Source organism: Ochotona curzoniae, unplaced genomic scaffold (assembly GCF_017591425.1).
Source record: "Ochotona curzoniae isolate NIBS_2020 unplaced genomic scaffold, NIBS_Ocur_1.0 scaffold_4506, whole genome shotgun sequence".
Taxonomy (NCBI): domain Eukaryota; kingdom Metazoa; phylum Chordata; class Mammalia; order Lagomorpha; family Ochotonidae; genus Ochotona; species Ochotona curzoniae.
In genome coordinates, this window is record NW_024467119.1 from 45,914,196 (window position 1) to 45,926,799 (window position 12,604).

Sequence of the window (12,604 nt, forward strand, 5' to 3'; positions counted from 1 at the left end):
TTTCATTTATTTTTATCTTACCCAACTTTTATAGTAATGCCACATTTGGATATAATTATCTCTTTTTATCTTAAGTATGACTAATGGCCTCAGAGCAAACTCATATATTTGCTGCTAAATAAATTTAACTTTCTTTTTTATATTATTGATTTTCAAAAGAGAAGTGAAATCATTTTTTTTCCTTATATAGCTTATTTCGGTTATCTCTTATATCTCTACACAATTTTATAGTACTCACCTTAAGATATGTGTAAATGTTTCTCATGGAGCTGATACTCATGGATTAAACAAGCACAGGTATAAGTGCAGTAGCCCCTTCCACAGGGCTTTTATGCCTCAGCCTGTAACCTAGTAAGGCAAGATCCAATCGCATGTAGAAAAAATAATCATGCTGGCTTGGCTACTTCCTCTCCATTTTACTTACAAAATATGAAGTCTTTTGCTTTTACTTTAACTAGGAAGAGAAAAATAACAGAGATAATATTGGCTAACTGGTAAAATAAAACTTGTTCCCAGAGTTTTTATAGGTGAAAAATGTTGTTCTTCATAAAAGCAAGAATCTCTAAATTCTGATGACTTTGTAATGCAGCAGAGTATTTGTGAGAACACGACCTAGTTCTGCCATAAGTTCTCATGTCACTATTTATTGCTTGTATAGTTACTTTTCCCCCCGATTTCATTTTTTTAGAACTAGATCGTTATAATGCTTCTCTGTTAAGTTTTCAGCCATTCTGTCATTTTTATTATACTTATTTGGAAGATGAGTGCAAGTACTTACTGGGTTGAGGACCACAGTGAAGAAAAGTTCACCACCTTGAATACTCTTGTCCAGCTCCTTAGGACCTCCTGGGTATTCTTTGTAGAAAATTGTGTGAGTAAAAAGCCCACAGGTCTGTCTTGGAAGAACCTGAAGGATAAATGACCAAGTAAGGACAAAATTTATTTCAACCAATTCATTTGTGGATATTTACTGCTTTTTTCCCCTTCATGAAAATGATGAATAAGCTGTTGTCTTTACTCAACTGTAACTATGACCTGGAAAATTCTTCAAACTCTAGGTAACAGAGGATTGTACCAACATAGAAGAAGTAGTAAAGAAAGTTGAAGAAATATTTTAAAACACAACAGGCTTTGAAATATTTTAAATATATATTTATTTTAACTTCTCACTATTTGAAAGGAGTACATAGGCATACATATACATAGACACACACACACACACACACACACACACACACACACACACCCCTTTTATGCACTGGCGCAGTCCCCAAATGCAAGAAATAGGGATTTGACACACTGAAGTCAGGAGCCCAAAATTCAATCTGTCTTTCATGTGAAAGTCAGTAACCTAAGTACATCTGTTGTCTTCCAGGGAGCAGGAAGCTTGATCAGAAGTGGATTGCTGCAGGATTGCAGCAAACACTCAAACTAGACAACCCAGGATGGGATGGCGGTCTGCCAAGCAGTGTCCTAATCAACTGCCCAATTCCTACTCATACACACTTATTTTCAATCTCTAAGCTCTTCTTCAGAAGTAAGAGATTTTAAAAAAATGATGAAATTACGATAAAATTCCATTAAGCAAAAGTTTACAGAATAAAACTTTCTGCCAACTTCTACAAATGCAATAGAGAATGAAATCAGTTACTAATTTAATGAGCTTTTTAGGAAACAACAGTTAAAGCTACAGCATATGTTTGAGACACAAACCACAACTTCTGTGCTAGTAGAAAAGACTAATGCAGGTGGCAGTAATTGCCTAATCTAAGTGTAAAAGCGTGGTAGTTCCAAACCAAAGAGGACATCCATTTGGTTAGTAGCATTTAAAGAATGTCACAGAAAATGCTAAAAAATGAGGCAGGTATTTGACATAGTGGTTAAGATGCTGCTTAGGATGACCACACACACATTGAATGGCCTGGAATAGAGCTCTGATTCCACTTCAGATTCCTCTTTCCTGTAGTTTTGCAGAATGAGAGACATCAGCTGATGGTTCAAGGAAATATGAGTCCCTGTCACCTATTTGAAAGACTTGGATTGATTTCCTGGCTCCTGGTTTCACCTTGTCCCAAACCCACGTCTTTGAAGAGTGAACCAGTAGATGAGAGCAATCTGTTTTTGCCTTTCAAAATAAACAAATGAACAGAAAATTTTAAAAGTATTGTTACTTTGTAGAAGATCATCTTTTTATCTTTTGTATATGAAAATCATTATTTGCTTTAATTATTCACATTTGTCATGAGTACATTTTTATAGGTTTTCTGGTAAGGTCTCAGTGCAGTCATCAAATGTGTGCGCCAAAGCTGGCAAAATGTTATGTTTTTCAGCTAAATCCTGGGCAATATCTTTATGATGACCTGTGTTTTGTCATTTTACACTTGAAATAGCACATATTAATGAACAGACTCTGGAGAACACCACAATTTATAGCATCTTAGATAGGCAGGTCTACTTATTGTCCTTAGCAAATAGATCTTCATTTTTATAATCTTCAGTCTGAAAGCACATTTGGATCAGTGAGTGCTTTCAAAATTTTACCTGCTCAGGACTTTTCATGTTTGTAACCTTCTACAAACACATTACTTCTTTTAAATTTTGACTGAATATGTACTATAATGAAATTAATATAGTTACTAGAAATTTTCATTAGAAACCATAATTCTCAGTTCCATTACAACAACATAGGTTGGTAAGTAAATACTATGTATCCTATTAATTGTAGTAAACTGGCAAAAGTTAAACCCTTAGAAGTCATTTTATATTGAAATAATTAAAGTAACCAGTTTTAAACACAAAGTATCAATTTCAGTAATGTCTGTATTTAAAGCATTATACATTTTCATAAGCTGTGCACAAATTCAATGATAAAAAAAAAGAGCTAGATGTAACGAAATTCTAACTGAATTAAATACATTGCCTAACACTTCTTAGAAATGTCATTTCCTGGAAATTAAAGCTTTATCCTAGATTCTAAATTCTATTTTAATCCGTGAGCAAGGATACAGATATGTGTTTTCTACTCTTGAAAAATTCAAGATTTATCAGAATAAAAGAAGTATCCCAAAGCTAAATAATAAAGTTTCTATATGTTATAAAAAAATTTCAGGTTAGTATAGATTTTGAAAGTTTGTGACTCTAAATCAATCACTTTTAGGATTCCATTTGAATGTCTTTCGGGGAAAAAGAACGAATATATACAAAGCTTATGACTGATTTGCAATGTTGATTCTATGCAGCACATAGAAGTGGAAAGAAGTTTTAGTTTTGTCTCTTAAAATTATGTGAATTAGAACATAGTGAGTAGGAAATGCCAGCTATCCTCTGAAAGTCTGGGGAGCACCAACTCTGCTGGAGCATGAGCACTGCTCTAAGATTGAGAGCCAGTGGTCCATTCTAAGAAGCTGAGCAGACAAGTAAGACAATAATAAGGGAGGCACTGTTTGATCTTTACATGTTGTGCTATGGATGCTGAACATGTTTCCTAAAGTAATTCTATTTTCCTTAGGGAAGTAAGAAACTATTTTGGGGGCATATGGCAGTGGACTGCCCTGTAGACTTCATTCTGCAAGTGTGACACTATTAAATTCAAACTCAAACAATAATGAACTTCTAGAAATCTTATAGTTACTGAAAATACCTGAAAGTTGGCTGTATAAACCATGATCAATAGAAATCTTGGTCTATGGAAACTGAAGCTAATATACTGTAAATAAGCCTTAACTAGTGACAATTGCAAGCAAATGCTTCTGGGAACTACCGATAAAGACCATCTATGGAACTTCCAGCAGGATGATGGAAGTATCTAGTAATGTACGTCTTGATCAGCAAGTGAAGGTGGCAATCAGAGTGTGTATTCTAATTACCTAGACATCTCTGGATATTTCCAGAGAATTGCATTCAACAGTCAGGATTTAATGTACAATCCTGGTATAAACCAAAGTACTTCATGTCCAATTACATAAGACATATGTGCTGATACTGAAGAACAAAGGGATATCAGTAGATACAAGTGGCCAGAAATTCATTCAGATGGAAAGGATGGCAATGGCATAGGAAAAGCAGACAGTAAGAAGACTTAGTCTAGCTTGTTTTTCAGGTCCCTGACAATGATATTAAAGGCTGTGGAAACAGAATTAATCAAGGTTAGGAAGGCAAAGATGAAGGCAGTATTTGGAAAGATTAAAAGGTTGGCACTGTCAGTGGGATGGATTGCTGTGTGTTTGTGTGGTTGTGGATAGACGTTGTAAATAAATAAACTGGAAACTAGCTTCACAGCATATGAAAGTCAAGGAATGAATTCAGATGCCACCTTTGAGAAGAGAATTTTAAAAATGTTAATGAGGATTTCTTAATGGCATTTAGAGACTCATTAGAAGTTAGAATGCCATGTTATATGTAAACTACAGACCTCAATTAGGGATAGCAGGATCAATAGCTAATTTGAAGGGAAGAATGAGTTTCACTTCAGATTTTATGAGTTTGATTTGTGAATAGAGGATAAAAAAGTTCCCTCATCTCATACAGTAAATATGAGTAGTTCACTTCTCAGTTCCCTTCTCAGTTTTTGGACGTCTGTATGGGAAGTCATATTGGCATTTATGATCTAAAGTTATGTATCAGTTTAGATGGCTCCTAACACTGTCCTTTTTCTCAAATGCATAATTCATTGCTTGTTGAACATTCTCTATTTGGAAGTTCTCATCCAAGAGCCCACAACAAATGCAGATAATTTCCATTAACACTGTAAAAGTGGAACTTCAGGCACAGCTCCATCTAATAAGGAAGCCAATATTACTTGCAAGATGCACACATTTATAACAAAGGTAAAATATTTGTCTAAGGAAGTGAAAAATGAATATATCTTAAGGGACATGTCCAAATACATTGTCTGGCAATGTAGAGAGAAACAGAAACAGAAGAGAACATTGAATAAATCTTTAGACATAAACTTTAATGTTAAATGCAGGAGAGGTTTTAAATTTTGCACAGAACTCCAGTATTCTAAATGTTGTCTGGTAGGAAAGCTGTCTGCTTTAGGCATAATAAGTTCATTTTCAGGTATGAGGAAGGAAAGACTGGGTTTAAATGTGGCTATTTTGCCATAGTTTTGAATTTCTAACAGTTTTTTTTTTAAATGGAGGGTGAAGTCAAGATGGAATTGATCCAAGTTAAATGTCATTTCCCCTCTAATTTTTGCAGACATTGGAAAATCATTTGAAAAGAAGTCAAGTTCAGCTAATTCTAGAGGGTATGTAGCTAATCAAATATATCAGTTTAACAGAGAGTTTCTGTGGCTACTCAAATAGTACTTTGTGTGAGGTTTTCCCCCAGTATGTGAATCTAAATTTCCAAGCCCATCAGTCCTTTCTTTGGATTTTATGATTTGAGAAAAAAAATAGTATTTAATGACTGACTTTGGAAGGAATCATAATGTATCATGTGGAAACATATTTTGTCAATATACATTTGGCACCAGTGTATAAAATTTGTTTTATTTTGTTCAGTTGTTTATTTATCCTGTTATTTATTCTATTATATATAGAATAGAGAAATAAGCAGTGAGAAAGAATGATTCAATTATCATTGTCAGTTATTTTGGTCTCTATATCATCATTTGTTAGGAATTATTCAGGATTTCACAAGTGTTTTCTTGCTGCAAATAGCTGGGCTTTTTAAAGCCTGTTATGGTAAGAAGAAAAATACAGCTTTACTGGCTTATACAATAGCAGCACACCAAACATAGGAGAGTTAATTTAAGCTTTATCTACTAATTTGAAGAAATGATGGTTTCTAAGAATTATGTACAAATCAGGTGAAGTTTTTTTATTTGTTTGGTTTTTTTTAGTATTTTAACACCAGTCCCTGCTTACCAAGTAGTAGTGTTAGTTTAGAAAGAGAACAATTTTAGTTGTTTCTGAATAACTGAAAAGTAGTAGCGTTAATTAAAGTATCTGTTGCTTGGAAATGACAAGCATGCTTTCTGCAGCCTGGAGCTCTTGTAGTCACACTTTCAGCACTTTGCTTTTTCTCTTTGTTCCTCCTTCAAATGAGGACTATAAACCTGGGAGAATTACTTGCACCTCATGCATCCCAGAGATGGCTCACCATGATGTTTTTGTGGATGAAGCCCCTCCGGTATCTGGCTGGTTTCAGATGTGGGTATTCTTCAGTGCTGGTGATTTTAATATTCCAGACTTTCTTCCAGGCCTCATAAAGCTGAACATGAACAGGGTAGACACCTGAATGGTGAGGAGCCACCGCATAGCCCATATCAGTAGGAATGCCATGCTCCTAAAATAAAGCAAATGTTAATTAAAAGTGCAAAAGTTGATCATGATTTTGTTTTTATTCCAGGATTTTCAAAATTGCCATTAATCCATTTTTACTTATTACATTGGAAAATTAAATAGCGATAAATATTAAGCTCTATAGACTTCATGAAGCCTGACAGTATTTCCACCAGTATTAGTTTGATGCATAGCAGATAGAACAGGGTCAGTGATTTTAATGAACAATTTGAAAGTCTTTACATTTGGTAAGTTCTTGTCAATGTCACATATTTTTTTCTATGGTTCAAAATTTCAACACTTGCTATATATATAAAAAAAAACTGCAGCATGTCCTGCAAAATAAAACCAATATTTATTAGAAGAATAGTGAACATTACAGGTTTAATATGACAGCTGAAAGGATATTTTTTCAGCTGCGCAGTTTTCATCAAGCTTGCCACCATCTATTGGTCTTCAGCATGTGTTCCAGTAATCATGTTCATTGCTTCTGAAGAGTGTGCACTTTGGGGTAAAAGTTTATAGTGCCGAAATTCTCATGGTCAACATAAAAAGTATTGAAAAATCTAAAGATGCTGGGAACCTAGTCAATTTGAAACCCAACTTTTATCCATCAAATGAATCCAATTAAAAAATGAATTTCGGAGAAAAAAGATGGTTGATAGTGTAAGCACACAGTTTAAACAGAGAAACATTAGCCAGGGTGAAGTAGAGAGGGCACATTCCAGGAAGCTGAAGAAGAATAACTGACACTAGAGGGGCACCTGGAGAATGATGGACACAGGACAGCAATGGAGACAAAGGTCTGGTGTTGCAGTAACCAGATACTGCAGTGGCATTCAGCAAATGGTAATCTGAACTCCACTGGCAGCCGGACCCTACCAGCAAGCAGATGGAACGGGAAGTTAAGCAGGAACTCAGGAGGTGAACTAAGAAAAAGAATTATGATCTTGATGATTTGTTTGAACTGAGCAGGAGCAGAGACAGAGCAGCAGATCCCAAACAAGTGGTGTGGGAACAGGGTGCATTTCACAGTCTAGTCCCTCAAGAGAGCTGAATCAGGAGCCATCACACATAGGGAGGTAAGGACTCTGGTAGAGGAATACAGATGCACTAAGCTTGGAGCAGACTCATTTATGGCTCAGTAAATAGCAACAGTGTGACATTCTACAGGTTTCACCCAAAATAGGGCTGGGTAGCCCCAAGACCTAATGGCCAGCTGATCAAGAACTCCATGAATGGCATATCAAGTGCCATTTTGTACAGTGTGGCAAAGGCTTTTAGACTGCAGGGACAACAGTGAGTTGCACATTCTTTGAGATGGGAACAAACTCAATTCCAGATCAGTGCATTGCACTGGTCCCATATAAAAAATAATATCAACTTTGGCATCTTATGTCTCAAAATCAGTCCTTGTAGCCCTCAGATATTCAGCCATTAGATTCCAGCAAGATCATTACCACCACCAACCTAGTTATTTAGGACATCTGGTATCTCCCTAATCCTGGGAAATGCTTGAGCCAGAGTGGGAGAAACATTGTACAGACAATGGTGCAGTCCCACCATGGGATCACAGGAGGTACAGAGTGAGCTAGGAGCTGGGGCTACAGAGGCCTTGGAGGAAGTAGAATATAAGAACCCAGTGCTGGAACTCACTGGGTGGAGTGGCATTAGTGACTACAAAGAACCGTGTGCCAACCACAATAAGTAAATTGAACAGTAGACCTGTGGGTGACACAGCTTAGAAACCTGCCCTAAGGAGAAGAATCTGCTAACCAGAAGTACAATGACCAAGAGCAAAAGAAGAGACAAAGGCACAATGAATATTACGGAAGACTCCCCTGCAAAAGAGCAAAAGCCTTTGGTAGCCTCAGAGTTAACTAAGAAATACATGGAGAAAATGGGGGACACAGAATTCAAAAACTGTTATTAAGCTTCTTATCAACAATGAGAAGTACATACAGGCGTCCCAGGAATATGTCACACAAGAAATAGCAACACTGAAGTAAAACCAAGCCAAATTATTGGAAATGAAGGATGCAATAGAGCAAACTAAAAATTCTGTGGAAATTCTCAATAACAGAATGAAGAAGGCAGAATGTCAGCACTGGAAAATGTTTCTTATCACAATGAGGAAACAATGAAAAAGCTGGAAGCAGATCTGGGTCAATCTCAAAAAGGTATTCAAGAATTAAGAGACACCTTTGAAAGGTCAAATATAAGAGTTTTGGGAGTTCCAGAAGGTACAGAAAGAGAAGCTGGGTTTAAAAATGTATTTAATGAAATAATACAAGAAAACTTTCCTAATTAGGATAAAGAATAGGGAAACAGAATCCAGGAGGGCACAGAATTCCCAATAGGGTTGACCAAAAGTGATCTTCAGCACAACAGAGTATAATGACGCTCTCTTCAATCAAACATAAGGAAAAGATCGCTATATGTACATGTGAAAAAATCAATTGACCTATAGAGGACTGGCAGTCAGACTCACAGCTGCCCTCTCACAGGAAACTCTGGAGGCCAGAAGAGAATGAAACATCTTATTCCAGATTCTAAAAGAAAAAAAAATGTTGGCCCAGGATAACGTGCCCTGCAAAACTTTCCTTTGTCTTTGAAAATGAAATAAAATTCTTCCACAGCAAAGAAATTCTCAAAGAATTCATCTCTTTCAGACCTGCTGTATAAATATTTAAAGATGTCCTCTTGACAGTGAAAAGGAATAGCTCCCACAAAAACCAAAGACAAATGTGAAGAACATCTCAGTAAAATAACAGCAGAAGATTTAATCAACGGTTAACCAATTGCTAAATGACAAGACCAACTTCCCACCTATTTGTATTAGCTCTGAATATAAATGGCTACAACCTATCAATCAAACATCCCAGATTAGTACACTGGATTAAAAAAAAAAGACCCATTTATTTGTTGCCTACACAAGGCATATCTCATCAACAAAGATTAGTAGAAAGTATTACTCATGGATTTTGAATTTTTATTTAGGTTCATTTTTTTGGTGCAGTTTTTTTTTTTCTCGTTAAATTCTTCACTGATTCCCAGGTCATACAGTAGCATCATTTTCCTCAAGAAAGCTTTTGATTTTCTTTTTCATTTTTTCAGCAATACATCAGTCATTCAATAGCATGCTTTTTAACTTCATGGCATTTTGAATTTCCTTTTTTCCTGTTGTTGATTATGTTTTATGGTTTTTCATTTGACAGGATGTATAGTAATTGTAATGCGGACTGTGATATCCAGTGGCATGTTGTTTAACTTCATGGCAATGTGAAGTTCTGTTTCTGTTTTTCCTCCTGTGTTGATTTTTTTGTGGCTTTTCAGTTGGGGGAGGGATTTATAGTAACTGTGTAGTGGATGCTGTCATGTCCAGATGTGAGGATACGGTGCACTGTGCCATCTCTACTTACGGATTGAGGATGGACTCCCACTGAAACTGTTGAATGTGTTTTGACAATGGGATGCTAGACTCTCTGCCATTGTCCATGCCCTTAATGATGGACTTATGACTGTTTATGAGGAACTATGCTGTTGTAATTATACAGGGCCACAGTGTGGGGATGAGGGCACTTGGAGAATGGGTAGGGGATATCATAGGGTTTATGGAACTGTATTTTAAAATGATAATAATAATGAAAAAAATTTCAAAATCACACACACTCCATGCACCTGCACCCATATACTACTCCATAGTGCTGTTTCTGTTCAGGTGTTCCAGCTCAGATTCTGTCAATCCTAGAAATAAATTTTTGTGAAATCTGGATTTTAGGATAACTTTGTATAACTAAAGATGTTTTCCCCACCTGACGTGGTCCATTAATGCAGATGCAGTCTTTTTTTGGAGAGTGAAACTATAGGAGCATAGAAGATTAAATGTGTCATACAAAAACGTGTATTTTTTCTATTGCATGAGTTTTGAAAATTTTCTGTTTGTATTTTCAATTGCTTGATAATCTTAAAAGTTCCCAGCATAACAGGCTTTTTTTGAATTGGTTATGGCTCTCCTCAAGCCAAAGAGCAATTTCACATAACAAAGGATCATAGTATCAGGCTGCCAGCTAAGTCGAATAATAGAATCATGCTGCAAATGGATGTAAAAATGAAGAAAGTATGGTTAGCATTGTTTTCCAGTATAACTAATAACAAAAGGGGGGTGGGAGAGAATATAAGAAGTAGGTGAGCACCTAACGAAATATGGTAAAAAATAGTTAAATGTTATTGTTCATACTCTTTCATATGGCATAAAAGTCTCAAAATGTAGTTTTCTTCCACCAGGTAGACGATGATAGGAAATGACACCTACATCTTTTATAAGTATTCATCCACCTTCCCCAGCTCTACACTGTACCTGTCATTTCCTTCCATTGTGAATGCAAACTCTTCATTTTCCAAAACTCAGTTTAGTCAACTGTAGTTTAAATGCTAGAAATGAGAGGCATGGCCTTACTGCTGTGGAGAAAGAAATGGATCCGGATGTATCTGCGTTTATGGAAGGTGAGAGGGAAAGTTTATTGTGCATTTTATCTGCATCCTTTGTAGAGATTACCAAAAATACACAATTATATCACTTAGAGCTCTATTAAAATTTTATTAAAGTATATTTTGGTTTCTTTTTAAGTGGTTTTTGAAATATATCAACATAATTTGTCTTTATAAAGAGCAGTGAAGCATTCATCTAAGGTGATTTATGAAAAGAGGTGTTACTCTTCCTGTCTTTTTCTTCAAAAATCCATTTTTTTCTCAAAAGATAAATAAAAGCAGAGATCAGGAATTCGGCCAAGTGGTTAGAACACCACTGGAGAGGGACTGGCTGGACTGGATTTTCAGCTCTGCTTTCTGATTCCCACTCACTGTGAATGTACATCCTGCAAGGCTGCAGGTATTGGTTTCAATAACTTGGTCCCTATCACTCAAGTGGGAGATGTGAATGATTTCCTGGCTCCACCCTTCATCCAGATGAAGTTATTATGGACATTAGACATGTGAGTCAATGGATGGGAACTCAAAGGAAGGAACGAAGAAAGGAAGGAAAATAGGGAAAGGATGGAAAAGCAAGAAAGCAGTGCAGTGATAGGAACCAGAAAAAGAAATAAATTTCAGTTATAGACATTGAAAGAAAATGAGTGATTACAGCATTGATAATTTTTTTTTAAAAAATAGGTGAAGTAAGGACAAATTCCAGAATTCCATGAGCTACTTTATAAAATTAAATTACTGTTTCTTAAATTTTCTAAGAAATTGTGCTGCTCAAAGGCTCAAGGTAGTTTTAAATGGTTGCAAATAGCATTTGTGTCCTCAGGAAACCCATGTAATAAATGGATGGTCTAACTGTTAGACAATATTTTGCAATGAATGTATACACAGTTTCTATTTCTCTAACTTTCAGCAACACAGAAACATTAAAACTCTGTAGTTTGATCTTTTGTTGTGTGTAGCATAGTGGCAGAAAAATTTACCGGAGTCAGAAATACCAGAACATTTTATAATCCTATTTATCACCACTGTGATTTTGAGCCTCATGTCTTGTTTTCAACAGTGTTAATCAGAAATATCCTTAGATGCATGTAAATGACTTGCAGTTCCTGGAACACAAGGCACACTCAATATCTGTTATAATTTTGTCGACTACTATCCTTCTTCCATTGTTTCTATATATTATTAGTCAAATATAATGCAGAAATTATGAAACTACTAGGATATGCTTTTTTTTCCCCACAAAAAGCATACCTTGTTTTTATTACTTTCACTGCATGTATATTTTAAGACTGTCTTTACTGAAACTTCCATGGTAAAGCATGACTTACACCCTAGTAAACTATGGTGGGTTTGCTTCTTTGTTTTTTTTTCTTTTTTTTAAAATAAGGAATATTTAAAGCTTTTATTGTTTTAGAACAGAGGTTGAATCTGTAATAAATCTTATAGAGATCAGTCTTGAAGCACTGACATTTCTAGCAACAGTCTAACAACAGTCTAACCATTTCTTAATAAGTCACCAGAATAAACTTCTATAGAGTTATCGAACTCCTGTTTCAGTTTCTTAAATATGTATATTCCATATCTGTCTGCTTATCAGTTTTGGTTCTTGTAACTCATGTTTACTTATCCTGTTGCTTGAGACCTGGTGATTGTTTTCCAAATCCCTCGTGATCTATCATTAGAGTAGCTTGTATGGTATTGTTTAGTTAAGTAGCAACTTTCATCTGACTACTTGCCCTGTAAAAATCATGGTATAAGTTGTCCAGTAAAACTCACTAACGTGTGCATTGGTTCATCTTGCCTCTGCATCCCCTGTGTCCTGATTC

At 35.7% G+C, this 12,604-nt stretch overlaps 1 protein-coding gene across 1 annotated transcript in view; it reads right to left on the minus strand.

Annotated features, from left to right (window-relative positions):
- The window catches only part of NDST3 (N-deacetylase and N-sulfotransferase 3), a 159,451-nt gene that overhangs the window by 74,358 nt on the left and 72,489 nt on the right, over positions 1 to 12,604 (minus strand). Inside the window, exons 5-6 of the mRNA XM_040966689.1 lie at positions 6,109 to 6,294; positions 779 to 907 (exon numbers count right to left, since the gene is read on the minus strand). Coding sequence (XP_040822623.1) covers positions 779 to 907; positions 6,109 to 6,294 — 315 coding nt within the window. The remainder of the gene's footprint in view (positions 1 to 778; positions 908 to 6,108; positions 6,295 to 12,604) is intronic.